The sequence below is a fragment of the Stegostoma tigrinum genome, chromosome 6 (genome assembly GCF_030684315.1).
Source record: "Stegostoma tigrinum isolate sSteTig4 chromosome 6, sSteTig4.hap1, whole genome shotgun sequence".
NCBI lineage: Eukaryota > Metazoa > Chordata > Chondrichthyes > Orectolobiformes > Stegostomatidae > Stegostoma > Stegostoma tigrinum.
Window position 1 is genome coordinate 98,588,291 of NC_081359.1, and position 20,816 is coordinate 98,609,106.

Sequence of the window (20,816 nt, forward strand, 5' to 3'; positions counted from 1 at the left end):
CTGCAAAGCCTCAGTGTGATCCAAGCCATTGGAACCTCATCTTGAGGAGCCCTGTTCCTTGACAGCCCTGGTGGAAGAGTAGGCCACATTGCATTAGCGTTTGGCCTCAGGTGGCAAATCCCATTTAAAAATAAAAAGTTATCAACCACTGGTTGGTGAGGTAGCCCTTGTCTCCTAGCAGCCATCCATGCCTCAAATAAGGTAGGAACTCTAGAGTCATGAATGTAGGCATCATTCCAGCTTGTTGGGTGGCTGGCTCAGACCTTCAACATATTGTATTGATCAGAGTTGAGTAGGACATTGATCAACTTAATGTTACAATAAGGCACTTTCAATATGACATTGAGCCTACAGTACTGTGCATCTAAGAGAAGCCAATGACGCTGGGAAAAAAAAAATCACACTGCCTGGACTGTAGCCCTGATCTCACGACATGGAAGAGATGAAAAGTGATATATTTGTACGTTGAGGGTTGACAGCCTTCACACAAGTCTCCAATCGATCCTTGAAACAAACCAGTACTTGTGCATTGGAAGCCATTTTTTCGTTCTGTTGCACAATTTAAGGTTTGGGCAAAGTTGTATCGAGACCATGCACCAGGGAATGTTACAAGGCCTCCCTCAGTCAAGATTTTCTTCCAACCTTCACGTACCCTTTTGTACAGTTGTCTCTGTTAATCCCATCAGCTTTGAGGCACCCCAGTTTCCCATCGTACCTTTTTATTTGATAGTCAAATTCTCCTCCTCAGTCAGCAGGCCATCGTATTTATTCCCCATTATTGATAACTGCATCCAGACGTCAGGGTGATGGTAGCTTGCAAATCATAAAACCTTCCTTCCATTGTAACCCATGCCCTCCCATTCATGGCCTCCTTCATAGTCGTTATCCTTTTGCATTTCAGTACAATAGTTCAATCCCCAAATTAGAATGTTCCATCTACCCCAGCATAGCATGGATACATCTCGATTACAAGTTGATGAGAGCATGGCCTACTCCTTGGACTGATAACAGACAATGCCTTTGACAGAGTGTGACAAACCCCGCTTACTGACTCCAGTCGTTCTGCACCCGATTGAAGACTACTTCTTTTAGACCATCAGACGTAGTCTTTTTATTGAAGCATGTGCAGTGAATTTATTATTTAAGCTGCTGCCAAATGCTGTGGGCACAACATTGACATGGAATACGAACGGTGACATGTCTGCTCTTGGCTATTTGCTGCTGGCATCTATGACAAGTTACCGTCCTTCTGTCTGCTACAAGAAGAAAGGCAAGCCAGAAACGAGAAGCGCCCTTAGGTTCTCAAATGAAAATGGTGAAGTGCAAAAACATAAGCGATAATAGAAATGCTGCAAGCAGCCGAGTTAATTCAAAGAATATGGGCACTAAGAAAGCAATCTATGAACTGAGATGATTCCTGCGCAGACACAGGAGATGGGTGTGTTCCTATTTACAGTAACCTGGTAGGAGCACTGCCATGTAAGGTATCTGAGCTGCAAACTGCAGCAATTAAGTGCTGTTGTTGTGTTATCTGAATTAGTTCACAATTGGCCACAACGAAGTGGGGAGGCTGGCGTTTTGCTGGTACCATTAAATCTTTATAAAGAGGGAAAAAAGGATATTCTTTCCCCCTCAGCTTTAAGAATCCAATGTTTTCATTTGCCATAGTGTCCCAAGCTTCTCACCACTGCCCACTCGGAATAAGGTGCCATCCACTAAGTGAAGGCCTACATCAACTACAGTTCGAAGCACAAAAGATGTAGACATAACCCATACAGACGTTAAAGTGTGGAGCTGGATGAACACAGCAGGCCAAGCAGCATCTCAGGAGCACAAAAGTTGATGGTTCGGGTCTAGACCCTTCATCAGAAAAGGGGGGTGGGGGGAGGATTCTGAAATAAATAGGGAGAGAGGGGAAGGTGGACCAAAGATGGATAGAGAAGATAGGTGGAGAGGAGAGTATGGGTGGGGAGGGGATAGGTCAGTCCGGGAAGGACGAATGGACAAGGTCAAGGGGGTGGGGAGAGGTTAGCAGGTAGGAAATGGAGGTGTGGCTTAAGGTGAAGAACAGGTTAGGGAGGCGGGGACGAGCTGGGCTGGTTTTGGGATGCAGTGGGGGGGGGGGGGGGTGGTGGCGGGCGGATTTTGAAGCTGGTGGAATCCATATTGATACCATTGGGCTGCAGGGTTCCCAAGTGGAATAGGAGTTGCTGTTCCTGCAACCTACGGGTGGCATCATTGTGGCACTGCAGGAGGCCCAGGATGGACATGTCGTCTAAGGAATGGGAGGGGGAGTTGAAATGGTTCGTGACTGGGAGGTGCAGTTGTTTATTGCAAACGAAGCATAGGTGTTCTGCAAAACTGTCCCTAAGCCTCCACTTGGTTTTCCCCATGTAGGGGAGGCCACACTGGGTACAGAGGATGCAGTATACGATATTGGCAGATGTGAAAAGTCATAGCGAGTTTTGAGAAGATTTGTAGCTCAGGTTAAGGTTCTGGATGTGAGTTTGCTCGCTGAGCTGGCAGGTTAGGTTTCAGAAGTTTTGTCACCATTCTAGGTAACATCAGTGAGCCTCCAATGAAGCACTGGTGTTATGTCCCGCTTTCTATTTATCTGTTTAGGTTTCCTTGGGTTGGTGATGTCATTTCCTGCGTTGGTGGTGTCATTTCCTGTTCTTTTTCTCAGAGGATGGTAGATTGGCTCCAAATCAATGTGTTTGTTGATGGAGTTCCGGTTTGAATGCCATGTTTCTAGGAATTCTCATGCCTGTCTCTGTTTGGCTTGTCCTAGGATGGATGTGTTGTCCTAATCAAAGTGGTGTCCTTCCTCATCTGTAAGGATACTAGTGATAGTGGGTCATGTCGTTTTGTGGCTAGTTGATGTTCATTTGGTTCAGTTGAAAGTCATCTTGGGGCCTGGGACTGGGGGTGAGGGAGGTGATGTGGGGCAAGTACTTCCTACGGTTGCAGGGGAAAGTGCCGGGTGTGGTGGGGTTGGAGGGGAGTGTGAAGCAGACAAGGGAGTCGTGGAGATACTGGTCTCTCTGGAAGGCAGACAAGGGTGAGGTTGGAAAAATGACTTTAGTGGTGGGTTCGGAGGATGATGCGTTGTATCTTGGAGGTTGGTGGGGTGGTATCTGAGGACTCAGGGGATTCTCTTTTGGTGGTTATTGTGGGGGAGGGGTGTGAGGGATGAGTTGCGGGAGACACGGTCGAGGGCATTCTCGACCACTGCTGGGGGGGGGGGGGGGGGGGGGGGGGGGGGGGGGGGCGCGGCGGGGCGGCTGGAGTTGCAGTCCTTGAAGAACGAGGACATCTGGGATGTATGGGAGTGGAATGTCTCACCCTGGCAGCAGAATGCCTCATCCTGGGAGCAGATACGGCAGAGGTGAAAGAATTGGGAATAGGGGATGGAATTTTTGCAGGAAGGTGGGTGGGAGGTGGTGTATTCCAGGTAGCTGAGAGAGTTGGTGGGCTTGAAACGGACATCGGTTGCAAGTTTATCCAATAGGTATGGCAGACAACCTGAGGGTTACGCTTGGACTGGACCAGTGGCACAGCACAGAAAAAAGTTTAAACATGATCTTTGCTATAAATGAGATCACCTGGGAAACTTCTCTAAGAACTGAGCTTGATGCAAATTCAGGTTATGCAAGAAGGATTTCTAAAAACAATTTTTACCCAACTGTATCAGTTAGACTTTTTTAAAAAAAAATCTGTCTTCAAGTACAGGAGTGCAAGCACACTTTGTTGAAAGCGGCGTCACAGGTGGGTAGGCTGATGAAGGTGGCATTTAGCATGCAGGCCATCGGTCGAGGCATTGAGTACAGGAATTGGGACGTTATGTTACGGTTGTACAAGCTGTGGGCAAAGCTGCACTTGGAGTGTTTTGTACAGTTTTAGTTACCCTGTTACAGGAAAGACATTGTTAAACTGGAAAAGTGAGCAAAGGAAATTTATTAGGATGTTGTCACAACAGGTAGGCCTGAATGATAGGGACAGATCAGTCAGAATAGGACTTTATTCCTTGGAATAGAGGAGAATGAGGAGTGACCTTATTGAGGTGTATAAAATCAAAAGGGGCATAGATAGGATGAATGCCTAGTCTTTTGCCTAGGTATGGGGAATTGACAGATAGAGGGCACGGGTTTAAAGTGAGAGGAGATAAATCAAAGGAGGACCCGAGGGGCAACTTCTTCACACAGATGTGGTGCATATTTGGAATGGGCTGCCAGAGAAAGTGGTTGAGGCAGGCACAATAGCAATATTCAAAAAAATATTCAGAGAGTTACACAGATGAGAAGGGTTGAGGAGGATATGGATCAAATGTGGACAAATTCGAACTAGCTCAGTGAGCACCATGGTCAGCATGGACCAAAGAGGTCTGTTTCTGTGCTGTATTACTCTAAGACTTTAAGTTGCTCTTACATTAATCATTTCTGAGATGTTTAATCACCCAAAATAATTAATAAGCTTAATCCTCCCTCAACCTTGGCCCTCTGACATTCTATAAACTTCAGATGCTATTTAACAAATTAACAACTAAACTGGAGCCAGATCTATACTGAGCTGTGGACAAAACCTCTGGTCACATTATCAGAAGGAGCAACTGCGCTGAAAAGGGTTACACAAGAGATTTAGGGGGATGTTGTCAGGACTGGAAAACTGCGGCTATACAGAACAAGTGCAAAGAGTAAGGTAAGGGAGAGTTAATCAAAGTGCATAAAAAAAGGTTGAGATGTTTAGGTAGGATCCGGTTTCCATAACTAATTGCTTAATAACCACGTGTGTAGATTAATGTAATTGATAGAATGATTAGAGAGGAGAGAAAAAGAAAATCTTTGACTCAATTAGTGACAGTAAACCTGGAACCTACCAACTATACAGGGTGCTAAATGCAGAAATCTGCCTTGTAACTGAAAAGCACTCAAGATATGCATGGAAGTCCTGTAGACCAAGAACTTGAAGATTACATAGACTGGTTAGTTCTTCTGTTAGCGCGGACGCACGTTTGCACACGGCTGAGTGACCTTCTTCTGGGCTGTGAATTTCAAGGATTCTACGACAAATCCGAACACACTTCTACATATTTCAACATGCAAATCAATGCATCAAAATGAATACTCATTAAAAACTTACAGTAGCCTGTTACAGGAAAGCCCACAAAATCAGACAAACAGTAATGTGGCTCAGTGCAAATATAACAAACTAAAATTATTTAGACATAAATCTGATATCTGGATTTGACAGTTAAAAGAAATCCACAAGATAAATCAAACAAACCAGATTCATGAAGAAATTTGCTCCAGATGGGCAGACCGAATTCTCAACGCCAACAGGAAGAAATAGACTGTACAACCCATCACCAAGATCACGGCTGAACCAATAATCCCCAACTCCACATGATTCTTGATTCACTTACTGATTGAAAAGCTGTCTATTTAAGACTATAAGACCTAGGAACAGAAGTAGCCTCTAAGGCCTTTGCAAGGATAAATGGATGAATTCCTGGGAGCTACGAGAAAGGTGACAACATTACATGTCACAATAAACTATCCCGCTTGCACGTACAATAGTGGGACATCCTTGCACAAGTCACCACAAACAAATAGGGACTGGCCCTCAATACAAGTCTGACCAAGCATCAAGGACTTTAAGCAGGCTGTGAAATCACTCTGCATGACTGCAACCTACACACCTCATATGAAAGCTTTCCATAAAAAAACTAAGAGTGATTAAAGACTTGAGAATAACAAACTATTTTCCTTGTATCAAATCGATATTACAAATCTTGTACTTCAAAAAGAAAAAAAGGTAAAGTACTTACTTTTGCAATTTTTCCCATGTCTTCCAAAGTTGCTCTTTCATTTTCAAACTGTGTGTAAGCATTTTCTATCCTGGCAATAAGTGCATCTACATCAAGGTTTCTTTTTGGACAACCTTGAGGGAAATAAAACTTTGGAATGCACTCACTCAGAGCTGGTGGCAAGGGGTTCTCCTTTTTTGCCCGAACCTGCAAGAAATAAAACGCTTAGCATTTAGCTTAAAATTCATGCAGCCAAGTCAGTCATTAAGCCATCAAATTTGCTGTTTTCACAGGCCATGGACAATCCACCCTATAACGAACTCTACCCCAACATCTTAACACCACAGGAAAGTTTCTGCATAAAATTTGCCAGTTCTCCCTAGTTCAGTGCAATTACGCCATTCTTCACGACATGACACTTAGCTCAAATCCCATCCCAGAGTCAGCAGCATCAAAACTAGGCTGAGATGTCAGTGTATTAGAGCACTGCTGAATTGTCAGATGTGCCAAATTTCAGATGAGATGTTTAACTATGGCTTAATCTGGTACTTTGGGTAAAAGACAAAAACAGATGTTTTCTTTGAATCATGCTAAGATGTGTTATAACTAGCAGCCTGGTCAATATTTATTTCTCAATCAAAATAAATGAGATTTCTGGACATTACATTGGGATGTGGATGTGAGTTTGCTCACTGAGCTGGAAGGTTCGTTTTTAGACGTTTCATGTTAACCTTTTAGTTATTGCCTGATGTTGCTTATATTTCTGACCAGTTATCTGACTTGCCACACAACTTTGCACAGTTGTATGTTTTTCTTCAGGTTTGATGCTTTCCAAACTTCTTTAATTAACCACAAATGGTTGGTCCTCAAGAATTTTTCTTTAAATTTGGAATATACTGTTGCTTCATTCCTTTGAAAACAAGTTGCAGACTACTCTGACCGGAATGGTAGGAATGAATTTGCCCAGGTGTCCCACACTATCAAAGCAGTCAGATGAAAACCAACACAAGCTGGTACTGAAGCAAAACATCCCCATTTTGTTAGGAACAAAATACCATAATTTTTAATACTACAGGGGGTAGGTGAAGGCCTTGTGGTATTATTGCTAGACAGTTAATCCAGAAACCCAGCTGATGTTCTGCGGATCTGGGTTTAAATCCCAACACAGCAGATGGTGGAATTGGAATTTTTAAAAAAGTCTGGAATTAAGAATCTACTGTTATGTTATGCTATTTTATGTTTACTTTAGTGATGGAAAGGGATAGGTGTATACTACTGGGCAAGAGTTATAGCTGAGGGAAAGGCAATTATGATGAGATTAGGCAAGATTTAGGGAGCATAGAATGGGGAAGGAAACTGAAGGGGGTGGGCACATTAGAAATGTGGAGCTTATTCAAGGAAAAGCTCCTGTGTGTCCTAGATAAATATGTACCTGTCAGGCAGGGAGGAAGCTGTAGAGTGCAGGAGCCGTGGTTTACAAAGGAGGTAGAATCTCTGGTCAAGAGGAAGAAGAAGGCTTATGTTAGGATGAGATATGAAGGCTCCGTTTGGACACTTGAGGTCTACGAGGTAGCCAGGAAAGACCTAAAGAGAGAGCTCAGAAGAGCCGGGGGAGACATGAGAAGTTGTTGGCGGATAGGATCAGGGTAAACCCTAAGGCTTTCTATAGGTATTTAAGGAATAAAAGAATGATGAAAGTAAGATTAGGCCCAATCAAGGATAGTAGTGGTAAGTTGTGTGTGGAGTCAGATGAGATAGGGGAAGCGCTAAATGAATATTTTTCAACAGTATTCGCTCTAGAAAACGACAATGTTGTCGAGGAGAATACTGAGATACAGGCTACTAGACTAGGTGGGATTGAGGTTTCGAAGGAAGAGGTATTAGAAATCCTTCAGAAGATGAAGACAGATAAGTCCCCTGGGCCGGATGGGATTTATCCTCAGATCCTCTGGGAAGCCAGGGAGGAGATTGCCGAGCCTTTGGCATTGAATTTAACTCGTCATTGTCTACAGGAATAGTGCCAGATGACTGGAGGATGGCAAATGTGGTTCCCTTGTTCAAGAAGGGGAGTAGAGACAACACTGGTAATTATAGACCAGTGAGCCTTACCTCAGTTGTTGGTAAAGTGTTAGAAAAGGTTATAAGGGATAGGATTTATAATCATCTAGAAAAGAATAAATTGATTAGGGATAGTCAGCACAGTTTTGTGAAGGGGAGGTCATGCCTCACAAACCTTACTGAGTTCTTTGAGAAGGTGACCAAACAGGTAGATGAGAGTAAACCGGTTAATGTGGTGTATATGGATTTCAGCAAGGCGTTCGATAAGGTTCCCCTCAATAGGCTATTGTACAAAATGCGGAGGAATGGGATTGTGGGAGATATAGCAGTTTGGATCGGAAATTGGCTTGCTGAAAGAAGACAGAGGCTGGTAGTTGATGGGAAATGTTCATCCTGGAGAGCAGTTACTAGTGGTGTACCGCAAGGGTCGGTGTTGGGTTCACTGCTGTTTGTCATTTTTATAAATGACCTGGATGAGGGCATAGAAGGATGGGTTAGTAAATTTGCAGACGACACTAAGGTCGGTGGAGTTGTGGATAGTGACGAAGGATGCTGTAGGTTGCAGAGAGACATAGCTAAGCTGCAGAGCTGGGCTGAGAGGTGGCAAATGGAGTTGAATGCAGACAAGTGTGAGGTGATGCACTTTGGTAGGAGTAACCGGAAGGCAAAGTACAGGGCTAATGGTAAGATTCTTGGTAGTGTAGATGCGCAGAGAGATCTCGGTGTCCATGTACACAGATTCTTGAAAGTTGCCACCCAGGTTGACAGGGCTGTTAAGAAGGCATACAGTGTTTTAGCTTTTATTACTAGAGGGATCGAGTTCCGGAACCAAGAGGTTATGGTGAAGCTATACAAAACTCTGGTGCGGCCACACTTGGAGTATTGTGTACAGTTCTGGTCACCGCATTGTAAGAAGGATGTGGAAGCTTTGGAAAGGGTGCAGAGGAGATTTACTAGGATATTGCCTGGTATGGAGGGAAGGTCTTAGGACGAAAGGCTGAGGGACTTGAGGCTGTTTTCATTAGTGAGAAGAAGGTTGAGAGGTGACTTAATTGAAACATAAAATAATCAGAGGGTTAGATAGGGTGGATAGGGAGAGCCTTTTTCTTAGGATGGTGATGGCAAGCACAAGGGGGCATAGCTTTAAATTGAGGGATGAAAGATATAGGACAGATGTCAGAGGTAGTTTCTTTACTCAGAGTAGTAAAGGGAATGGAATGCTTTGCCTGCAACGATAGTAGATTCGCCAACTTTAGGTACATTTAAGTCGTCATTGGACAAGCATATGGACGTACATGGAATAGTGTAGGTTGGATGGACTTGAGATCAGTCTGACAGGTCGGCACAACATCGAGGGCCGAAGGGCCTGTACTGTGCTGTAATGTTCTATGTTCTATTACCATTCTAGGTAACATCATCAGTGAGCCTCCGACGAAGCACTGGTGTTATGTCCCGCTTTCTATTTATCTGGTTAGGTTTCCTTGGGTTGGTGATGTCATTTCCTGCGTTGGTGATGTCATTTCCTGTTCTTTTTCTCAGGGGATGGTAGATGGATTTGGAGCTAATCTACCATCCCCTGAGAAAAAGAACAGGAAATGACATCACCAACCCAAGGAAACCTAACAAGATAAACAGAAAGCAGGACATAACACCAGCGCGTCGGAGGCTCGCTGATGATGTTACGTAGAATGGTGACGAAACGTCTAAAAACGAACCTTCCAGCTCAGTGAACCAGCTTACATCTGGAACAAAATAAAGACCCACTCTCTTGTGGACCGAGAGGAGGCAAGTGCTGTCTTGGAGGTGAAAGGAGGACGTCGGGTTGGCTGTGCACCCTTGCAACCAGTGGACCTTAATGCTGGCTTCGGCCTAACGCTGGTTCAGGGGAGCAGCCAACCTGCAATGATGGCTGCGGAAAGTGCTTGTGCCCCAGGTCAGTGAGTCCGGAACACCATCCGTGTTTCTGTAAAGAAGGTGGATGAAGGTGCACCTGTGGATCGCACCTTCTTCGTGAAGAGGGTCCTGTTGGACTGTTGCGGGTTCGCTGCTGCGGACATTTACTGCCGGCAGGATTTCCCCGGAGGAGGTTTTTACGATGTGGCCTTCAGGTGTGCCAAGCTTTGCGAGTGCTTCCTGGAGGTTTTCAAGGAGAAAGGAGGTGAGGGCCCCCTCTCTGTATTGACCGCTGTCCCGCTGTTTGTGATGCCAGCGCAGAGGAACCGTATGGTGACTGTACACGTGTACAACCCGCATGTGCCAGCACTTGATGTCCTGACCTTCCTTGGAAGGTACGTGAAGGTGGAAGGGGACCTAACTGACATCATGGACCCCTTTGGCATCTGGACCAGTAAGAGGCAGGTCAAGGTGACACTGAGGATGGGTGCAGACGGGAACGTCGTACACCCACCGTCCAGCTTCGCGATCGGCGGGAGCAAGGGCTACCTGACCTATGCAGGGCAACCTAAAGTCTGCCACGCCTGTGGTAGGTCAGGTCACGTGGCGGCCGACTGCAAAGCCACCATCTGCAGGAACTGCAGGGATGAGGGACACCTTGCAAAGGATTGCCCACAGGAGAAAAGCTGCAACCTTTGCGGGGAAGCGGGCCACCTCTATAGGGCATGCCCGCAGCGGGGGACCGCCTACGCCCAGGTTGTTGGCAGGGGCAATGCGGGGCCAGCCCCCCCGGAGGAGAGGAAGGCACCAGGGCCCAGCAAGGACCCCACTAATGTGCAGGAGGGCCAGGTTGTGCAGGAGGGCCCAGCCCCGCAGGATGGGCCCCGAGGCCAGCAAAGCGCCCCTGCAGGCTCCGCTCCCCCAACTCCCCCACCCCCGACAACCCGGAGTTGATGGAGGCGGCGACAGGCGACCCAGGGGAGTGGACGACGGTCCGGAAAGCGAGGAGAAGGTGCATCGACGGGCCCAGGAACCGCAACCATCAGGCGGGAAGAGGCAGCTACAGGGGGATTCGGAGAGGGCCCGCCCGAAGCAGAAGTTAAAGATCTCCAGGGAGAAGGAAAGCAGCACCACGCTTCCAGGTGACGGGAGGCGTCCTGAGGCTCCCTCCGACACCCAGTCAAGTGCCGCTGGGGCACTGGAGGGCCCCCCGGAACTTCCAGGCGGGAAGGAGGAAACAGTGCATCCCCAGCCTGACCCAGAGCCGGACCCTCCTGCCTTCGCACCCCCGACGGGGGAATGCCACCCGGAAGGCAGCACGGACAGTTTCCTCAGCCCGGAGAGTGTTCAGCAGTTAGCCCGGGCAATGGGCATGAAGGGACAGATGGAGGGGCTGGACCTTGGATTGGGGAGGGTACTGCGGTCACTGCGCACAATGGGGGTACGAGTTGCAAGCAATAATGTGCGCAGTGTCAAGTCCACCGCAAGATGTGTATCCACGTTGGCCTACCTGACCACCATCAAGGCGGACCTCCTGTTTCTGCAGGAGTGTGGGATACCGCACCTCGGCAGGTACGGGAAATGGTCCGGCGCCTGGACCTGTGGGCCTTCGATCTGGTCGGGGGGTAACGACTGTCGCTCCTCGGGCCTGGCTATTCTGCTGCGGGGGCGCGACTTCACCATCTCACAAGTTCGGGGGGGGGGGGGCCTCCTAGTGGCTGACGTCACCTACAGGAACACTCCCCTGAGGCTGATCAACACGTACGCCCCAGCAGTACGGAATGTGCGGTTGGCCGTCCTGCAGCGGCTTCCACCCCTGCTTGCTACGTCCAGGCCGGTCATCCTAGGCGGAGACTTCAACTGCATCATCGATGCAGATGGAAGTTCCGGCGTGGGGACAGCGGGTGCGGGGAGTCAACTGGACGTCGTGTCCAGATTCCTGATGGGCATGGTGAAGGACGCCAAGCTGCTCGACGTCTTCAGCACCCCTGCAGACGGAGCACAGCAGAGGTACACCTGGTCGCGGCCAGACGGGTCTATTCGCTCAAGGATAGACTTCCTGTTTGTGTCACGGGCGTTCTCGGTCAGGTCCACCGGCGTCGAGCCGGTGTTCTTCTCTGACCACTGCCTCCTGCTGGCCGACTGTCACTTACAGGACGACCAGCCGGCTGGCAAGGGGACGTGGAAGCTCAACACTACTCTTTTGACCCCAGAGAACGTCGAGGAGCTTAAGAGGGAGTACGCCGGTTGGAGAACTGTGAAACCCCTCAGTCTCCAGGTGACTGGTGAGAGATGGTGAAGGAGAACATCAAGAGGTTTTGTCCTCAAGGGTGTTCGGAAGGCAAGAGAGAGGCGGGGAAAGTTGTCGCGACTCCAGAAGAGGGTGCAGAACCTGCTCCTTCTGCAGTTGATGGGGGTCGATGTCATGGAGGACCTCCGCGAGGTGAGGGGCCAGCAAGCCTCGCTCTTCGCCGCGGAGGCCTCCAGGGTAATCTTCTGGTCCAGGGTCCGCTCCGTGGGGCAGGACGAGACATGCTCATGTTTCTTCTTTCAGAAGGTGCACAAAGAGAGCTCTGTGCTTAGCCGGCTGAAGGACGACGACAGCTCGGTGACGTCGTCTCGGCCCAACATGTTGAGGATCAGCAGATCTTTCTATGCCGGACTGGATCCAGCTGCTCTACGCCAACATCGTTAGTGCAGTCTCGATCAACGGGTGGGAATCAGACGGTTTTCCTGTTAGATCTGGAGTCAGACAGGGCTGCCCGCTCTCTCCTGCCTTGTTCGTGTGCTGTGTGGAGCCCTTCGCCGCATCCATCAGGAAGGACGTGAGCCTGAAGGGCGTGACTATCCCAGGCAGCGGAGGCCTTCAGGTCAAGACCTCCCTGTACATGGACGATGTCGCAGTCTTCTGCACTGATCGTCGGTCGGTGAGTAGACTATTGGACATCTGCGGCCAGTTTGAACTGGCCTCGGGTGCCAAAGTCAATAGGGGTAAGAGCGAGGTCATGTTCTTCCAGAACTGGGATGACCGCTCCTTCATCCCCTTCACCGTCAGGACAGACTACCTGAAGGCGCTGGGTGTTTGGTTTGGTGGAGCTGGGGCGTGCACTAAGACTTGGGAGGAGCTTATAACCAAATTGAAGCAGAAGCTGGGCAGGTGGGCGCTCCGCTCCCTCTCCATCACGGGTAAGAATCTGGTTGTCAGGTGCGAGGGGCTTTCGATACTGTTGTATGTGGCGCAGGCCTGGCCTATTCCCTGGGCCTGTGCCGCTGCGGTCACCTGGGCCATCTTCCACTTCATTTGGGGGGGATCGAGGATGGACCGGGTCCGCAGGGACACCATGTACAAAGACATGGAAAATGGGGGAAAGGGCGTAATGAACGCCACCCTCGCCCTGACGGCTACCTTTGTGTGTGGCTGCATCAAGCTGCGTGTAGATCCTCAGTATGCAAACACCAAGTGTCACTACTTACTGAGGTTCTACCTGTCCCCGGTGTTGCGAAGGATGGGCCTGGCCTCGTTGCCACGGAACGCTCCGAGTAGTTGGACTGTTCCGTACCACCTGTCCTTCGTGGAGAAATTTTTGAAAGGAAACACCTTTGACCACAAGGCTGTCAGGCAGTGGTCAGCACGTAGTATCCTCGGGACCCTTCGGGAAAAAGAGGGTGGATCCCGTCATGTGATTCCCCACGTAGACTGCCAAAGTCGTTTGGCAGAATGCCTCATCGCCAGAACTTTCAAACAAGCACAAGGACATTGCTTGGCTGGCGGTGAGAGGGGCTCTGCCAGTGAGATCCTTTATGCATGCCCGGAATCTCTGCGCCACCGCACGCTGCCCTCGAGGTGGCTGCGGGGGGGGGAACGAGACTGTCGATCACCTCCTTCTGGAGCGTGCCTATGCGCAGGAGGACTGGAGGGGGATGCAGTGGTATTTGTCGAGGTTCGTCCGGAGCAGCTCCGTGACGCGGGACTCCGTGCTCTACGGGCTGTTTCCGGGGACGCACACCGAGACCAACATCAACTGCGCCTGGGAGGACCATCAATGCGGTGAAAGACGCTCTTTGGTCTGCCCGCAACTTGCTGGTCTGCCAGCTGAAAGAACTGACCCCGACCGAGTGTTGCAGACTGGCGCACTCCAAGGTCCAGGACTACGTGCTGAGGGACACGCTAAAGCTTGGGGCAGCCGCCTCCAAGGCACGGTGGGGAAAGACCACCATATGAAACCCCTCGTCCAGAATAGAGAACAGAACCCTCTCTGGCAACTGGGCCCAACTGGTCAGGGGGCCAACGGGGACTGTGCGGGGTGACGACTGCCAGGGTATTTTCTTTGTTTTGGTTTTTTTTTCTTCTTTGTTTTTTTTTCCCTTTAGTTGATGTATGTACCCCCTGGGTAACCCGGAGCGGCTTGCATGACTGGGTAGGTGTGTAAAATATATGTTTTATTTTTTGTACATCTTATGAATAAAGTATATTTTTTCAAATTAAAAAAAGGTAATGAAACGCCTGAAAACAAACCTTCCAGCTCAGTGAGCAAACTCACATCCAGAACCTCAACCTGAGCTACAAATCTTCTCAAAACTCGCTATTACATTGGGATATATAGGATTTTATGCAAGTTAGCCAAGTATTTTTACACTAGTTCAAAAGTATAATCTTTCTTGATCATGGAGGAGTTTGGAAAATTTACCTGCCACAAAAGGCATTAAGGATAGCTATGCCTTGAGGTGCCAGAAGAGTATTTAAAAACGCAAAAGATTGAGAAACACTGACAAAATTTAGTCCATTAAGTGGATTGCAAAGTCCTTTCAATCCTCTATGACCGCTTCTCCACTATTACTTTATGACTTTACGACACAGAATGTAGGCAAAACACTCAACATACCTGATAGCAAGTGCTCTAAGGAACATGTAACAACCCTAAGTATTTTCAAATAACGAGAAATATCACTCTTCCTACACACATTAAATACAAATCATTGTTTGGAAAATTCAAAGGAGAGAAGAAAATTATATATAGTGTACTGAAACTGGAAGTGGCTGCAAGAATTGAGGTCTAAATAGGAACTCAATGGCATAGCAAGACAACCAATAAAATGATGACTGGAATGTGGATTAAAATCGGTTCAGTCTATTCATGATAACCTCTCACTCCTTGAATACCAAAGGATCTGCCTACCTTTGCTTCCATTAACTTTTGAGCAAAACTGATGGCACTCAAATAAATTTATCTTTATTTAGTCTTAAATGGCTCCTTAGTTCTGGATTCTCCTGCAAAGGAAATGTCCTTTCCACATGTATCCAATCCAGACTGTCCAGATCTTTCATTTCAAACAAATTGCTTCTTGCTCTAAGCCTTGTGGGTACAGGCACAGCCTGTCTAATGTTTCCTCATAAGATGACCAACCCAAAAAAACATTCTTGGAATTGCTCTCATTGCAGTTACATCCTTCCTTAAAACAAAGAACCAATATTGCACACAGTACTCCAGATGTGGTCTTACTAACACCTTGTACAACAAGAAGTGTGACAGAGTGTCACAGAGTCAGAATAATACAGCATGGAAACAGGCCCTTTGGTCCAAACTGGTCCAGCTGACCATGATGCTCACTTAGCTAGTTCCAACTGCCCACATTTGGTCTCTATCCCTCTAAATTTTTCTCATCCATGTACCTATCCAATTTAAAAAAAAATGTTGCTATGGTACCGGCCTCAACCACTTTCTCCGGCAGCCTATTCCACGTATGCATCACTGTGAAGTTGCCCCTCAGGTCCTTCTTAAATATATTCCCCCTCCTTTAAACCTATGACCTCGAGATTTTCAATTCACCACCCCTGCAAAACAAAAAAGAAGGGGTATACACACTCATCCTATGTCCCTCATGATTTTACACAGCTCAACAAAGGTCACCCCTCATTCTCCTCCATACTGAGGAATAAAGTCTTATGCTGGCCAACCTCTCCATATAACTCAGGACTATTAGTCCTGGCAACATCCTAGTAAATCATCTTTGCTTACTTTCCAGTTTAACTATGTCATTTCTATAATAGAGAGTGACAAAATTGTATACACAACTCCAAGCGTGGCCTCACCAACAACTCTCAACTGTAACATAACGTCCTAACTCCTGTACTCAATACCTCGACCAATGAAGGACAGCATGCTAAATACCTTCTTCACCACACTGTCCACCTATGATGCCACTTTCAACAAACTGTGTACTTGTACCTTCGTTCCACAATACTCCCCAGGACATTGTACATTTACTGTACAAGTCCTACCTTGGTTTGACTTTCCAAAATGCAAGACTTCACACTTCTTTATCTCTTGTATTCAAGTCCCTATGCAATAAAATTAGAATACTCCACTAGCTTTCCTAATTAATTGTTTAATATGCACAACAACCTTTCATGATTCATGCATAGGGACACCCAGATCCTCCTCCTTCCCAGAGCTCTGTAATCTTTGACCATTTAAACAACATTAAATATTCTTCCTGCCAAAATAGATTCTTTGCATTTTCCCCACAATTCAGTCCCTTTGCTAGATCCTTGCGTCCACATATTGCATTTGAACACACTGTCCTTGTATTATTTTCTTTTCACTACTCACTTTCATACCTGAGTCAATAACAAATTTAGGAGCCTTAAATTTTGGTCACTTCTTCCAAGGTATTTACAGACAATTCTAAAATGTTAAACTCCTAGCACTGATCCCTGTGACACAGCACATATTCAACATCCCACCTTGCAAACAGGAAAATGACCAATACAAGCCATGTTTTCTGTTAGCTAACCAACCTCCTATCCATGCTAATACATTATCCTCCACATCATGACCTTTTACTTTCTGCAATAATCTTTGATTTAGCCCTATATTAAATGCCTTCTGGATTTCTAAGTACAGTACATCCACTAGTTTTTCCTTTACCTCCAGCATATTATGTCCTCAAAAGAAGTTTAACCAGTTAAACATTATTTTCCTTTCACAAAACTCCAAGTACCTTGAACTTTGGTGTAATACCTTCAATTGCTTCTAACATTGCCCTTGCGACCTAGTTTATCTATTAAAAATTAAAACTAAACATCAACCATTTCACTAGCAACTTCTTTTAATTTCCTAGAATGAAGTTCATCAATACCCAGGGACTTGTCTGCCCAGAGCTCCAAAATTGCTTAATATCTAAGTGCTTAGTAATTCTAATTTTCTGGAGTTCCTCCATCCCTTCCATTTCCCGATTTACAGCTATTTCTGGGATGTAACTTTTATCCACTGTTGTGAAGACTGATACAAAATACCTGCTCAATTCATGGTTATGCATGCACATAGCACTGTCAAGTCAACAAAACTTTTTGAACTGCCTCAAAGACAACAGGCAAAGTTAAAACAGGACTTGGATTTCTACATTGTCTTTAGTGTAGAAAAATAGTTGCAGAAATCTTATACTTCAAAGCAGAAAGGAATAATCAATGGCATATCAACCTTTCCCTGCTTAAGTATAGTGATATATGGATACTTTACAAAACAATGGGTGGGGAAAGAAGAAATAATTTATATAAATAGACCTGCAATTTGAAGACAGTCAATACGCAAAAAGAATTCTTGTGTCACAGAGCAAGTATAACACACTGCAAACTTCCCAACAATTCTTCAGCTGCTGGAGGAACGGACAATGTATTCTGCAATCCGATTCCATATCGGGTAACAGCTGTCTGCAATGACAAACATGCAGTTTCCTATTTGCACTGCACATATTTTCTCTTTTCTCCAGCAAAAAGCCAGATAAAATATTTAGTGAGATAATTTCCCAGGAGGTTTAGGCATTATTTACAAAAGAAACAAATGCTCCCTGTAACTTGGAAGAGAAGAAGCAAGTTTTTAAATCTAGCCTCGATTCTTCCCTCCCCAAAAGCATCAATATCAGATCAATGATAATGGGAACTGCAGATGCTGGAGAATCCAAGATAATAAAATGTGAGGCTGGATGAACACAGCAGGCCCAGCAGCATCTCAGGAGCTCAAAAGTTGACGTTTTGGGCTCAGACCCTTCAATAGAGAGGGGGATGGGGCGAGGGTTCTGGAAGAAATAGGGAGAGAGGGGGAGGCGGACCGAAGATGGAGAGAAAAGATAGGCGGAGAGGAGAGTATAGGTGGAGAGGTAGAGAGGGGATAGGTCAGTCCCAGGAAGACGGACAGGTCAAGGAGGTGGGATGAGGTTAGCGGGTAGGAGATGGAGGTGCAGCTTGGGGTGGGAGGAAGGGATGGGTGAGAGGAAGAACAGGTTAGGGAGGCAGAGACAGGCTGGACTGGTTTTGGGATGCAGTGGGTGGAGGGGGAGAGCTGGGCTGGATGTGTGGTGCAGTGGGGGGAGGGGACGAACTGGGCTGGTTTTGGGATGCGGTGGGGGAAGGGGAGATTTTGAAGCTGGTGAAGTCCACATTTGATACCATTGGGCTGCAGGGTTCCCAAGCGGAATATGAGCTGCTGTTCCTGCAACCTTCGGGTGGCATCATTGTGGCACTGCAGGAGGCCCATGATGGACATGTCATCTAAAGAATGGGAGAGGGAGTGGAAATGGTTAGCGACTGGGAGGTGCAGTTGTTTATTGCGAAGCGAGCGGAGGTGCTCTGCAAAGTGGTCCCCAAGCCTCCGCTTGGTTTCCCCAATGTAGAGGAAGCCACACCGGGTACAATGGATGCAGTATACCACATTGGCAGATGTGCAGGTGAACCTCTGCTTAATATGGAAAGTCATCTTGGGGCCTGGGATAGGGGTGAGGGAGGTGGTGTGGGGGCAAGTGTAGCATTTCCTGCGGTTGCAGGGGAAGGTGCTGGGTGTGGTGGGGTTGGAGGGCAGTGTGGAGCGAACAAGGGAGTCACGGCAAGAGTGGTCTCTCCGGAAAGCAGACAAGGGTAGGGATGGAAAAATGTCTTGGGTGGTGGGGTTGGATTGTAGATGGCGGAAGTATCGGAGGACGATGCGTTGTATCCGGAGGTTGATGGGGTGGTGTGAGAGAACGAGGGGGGATCCTCTTTGGGCGGTTGTGGTGGGGGCGGGGTGTGAGGGATGTGTTGCAGGAAATGCGGGAGATGCGGTCAAGGGCGTTCTCGACCACTGTGGGGGGGAAGTTGCGGTCCTTGAAGAACTTGGACATCTGGGATGTGCGGGAGTGGAATGCCTCGTTGTGGGATCAGATGCGGCGGAGGCGGAGGAATTGGGAATAGGGGATGGAATTTTTGCAGGAGGGTATTCTAGGTAGCTGTGGGAGTCGGTGGGCTTGAAATGGACATCAGTTACAAGCTGGTTGCCCGAGATGGAGACTGAGGGGTCCAGCAGGTGAGGGATGTGCTGGAGATGGCCCAGGTGAACTGAAGGTTAGGGTGGAAGGTGTGGGTGAAGTGGATGAACTGTTCGAGCTCCTCTGGGGAGCAAGAGGTGGCGCCGATACAGTCATCGATGTAACGGAGGAAGAGGTGGGGTTTAGGGCCTGTGTAGGTGCGGAAGAGGGACTGTTCCACGTAACCTACAAAGAGGCAGGCATAGCTGGGTCCCATGCGGGTGCCCATGGCCACCCCCTTAGTCCGTAGGAAGTGGGAGGAATTGAAAGAGAAGTTGTTGAGGGTGAGGACGAGTTCGGCTAGGCGGATGAGGGTGTTGGTAGAGGGGGACTGGTCGGGCCTGCGGGACAGGAAGAAGCGGAGGCCTTGAGGCCATCTGCATGTGGAATACAGGTGTATAGGGACTGGACGTCCATGGTGAAAATGAGGTGTTGGGGGCCAGGGAATTGGAAGTCCTGGAGGAGGTGGAGGGCGTGGGTGGTGTCACGGATGTAGGTGGGGAGTTCCTGGACCAAAGGGGAGAAAATGGAGTCCAGATAGGTGGAGATGAGTTCGGTGGGGCAGGAACAGGCTGAGACAATGGGTCGACCAGGGCAGGCAGGTTTGTGGATTTTGGGAAGGAGATAGAAACGGGCCGTGCGGGGTTGGGGAACAATGAGGTTGAGGCTGTGGGTGGGAGGTCCCCTGAGGTGATGAGGTCATGAATGGTGTTGGAGATGATGGTTCGCTGCTCGGGTGTGGGGTCATGATCGAGGGGGCGGTAGGAGGTGGTGTCGGAGAGTTGGTGTTTGGCCTCGGCGATGTAGAGGTCAGTGCACCATACTGCCATAATATCAGATCAACATTGTTTGTTTTTATTGCTTTTAGATGTAAGGATCATCATCAACCACTGTACAGGGCCCTTCTTTAGCTCTCAACAGTTCAGAAGGTTGGGAATATCCTCCCCAAGTTTGACTGCCCTCAGAAATTTATCACCATTCTCTGTATACACCTGGATGATATGATCCTCATCAACAGGAATACCACTAAGCCACCTCGGTAAAAATTGGAGTCAAAGACAACTGCACCAGTGAAAATACGGCACTTTACCACCAGCGAATTAAATCACAAGCACAGATACATTTACACAACACACTGTTCAAAATATATTCCTTCAATGTAAAGTCAAAAGAACTCCCAACCTCTGTCTGCTTTTGTGTGTGCTCATTCACACCAATACCCCATAGTAGTCTACAGATGGTGTGGTGGTTGCATAATAATAATGTCACTGGACTAAATCCAGGATGCCAGGTTAATGTCTGGGAATAAAAAGAGAGAAAGAAAGAGGGGGAGAGAGAGAAAAAGAGGGAGAGAGAGAGAGAAAGAGAGAGAGAAAAAGAGGGAGAGAGAGAGAGAAAGAGAGAGAGAGAAAGAGAGAGAGAGAAAGAGAGAGAGAGAAAGAGAGAGAGAGAAAGAGAGAGAGAGAAAGAGAGAGAGAGAAAGAGAGAGAGAGAAAGAGAGACAAAAAGAGAGACAAAGAGAGAGACAAAGAGAGAGACAAAGAGAGAGACAAAGAGAGAGACAAAGAGAGAGACAAAGAGAGAGACAAAGAGAGAGACAAAGAGAGAGACAAAGAGAGAGACAAAAAGAGAGACAAAAAGAGAGACAAAAAGAGAGACAAAAAGAGAGACAAAAAGAGAGACAAAAAGAGAGACAAAAAGAGAGACAAAAGAGAGACAGAAA

At 47.4% G+C, this 20,816-nt stretch overlaps 1 protein-coding gene across 4 annotated transcripts in view; it reads right to left on the bottom strand.

Moving 5' to 3' along the window:
- ppp2r3b (protein phosphatase 2, regulatory subunit B'', beta) overlaps nt 1-20,816 on the bottom strand; it is a 160,995-nt gene that overhangs the window by 66,266 nt on the left and 73,913 nt on the right. For all 4 annotated transcript variants that reach the window (XM_048533211.2, XM_048533210.2, XM_048533212.2 and 1 more), the window contains one exon: nt 5,828-6,013. In XM_048533211.2, the coding sequence (XP_048389168.1) occupies nt 5,828-6,013 (186 nt within the window). The remainder of the gene's footprint in view (nt 1-5,827; nt 6,014-20,816) is intronic.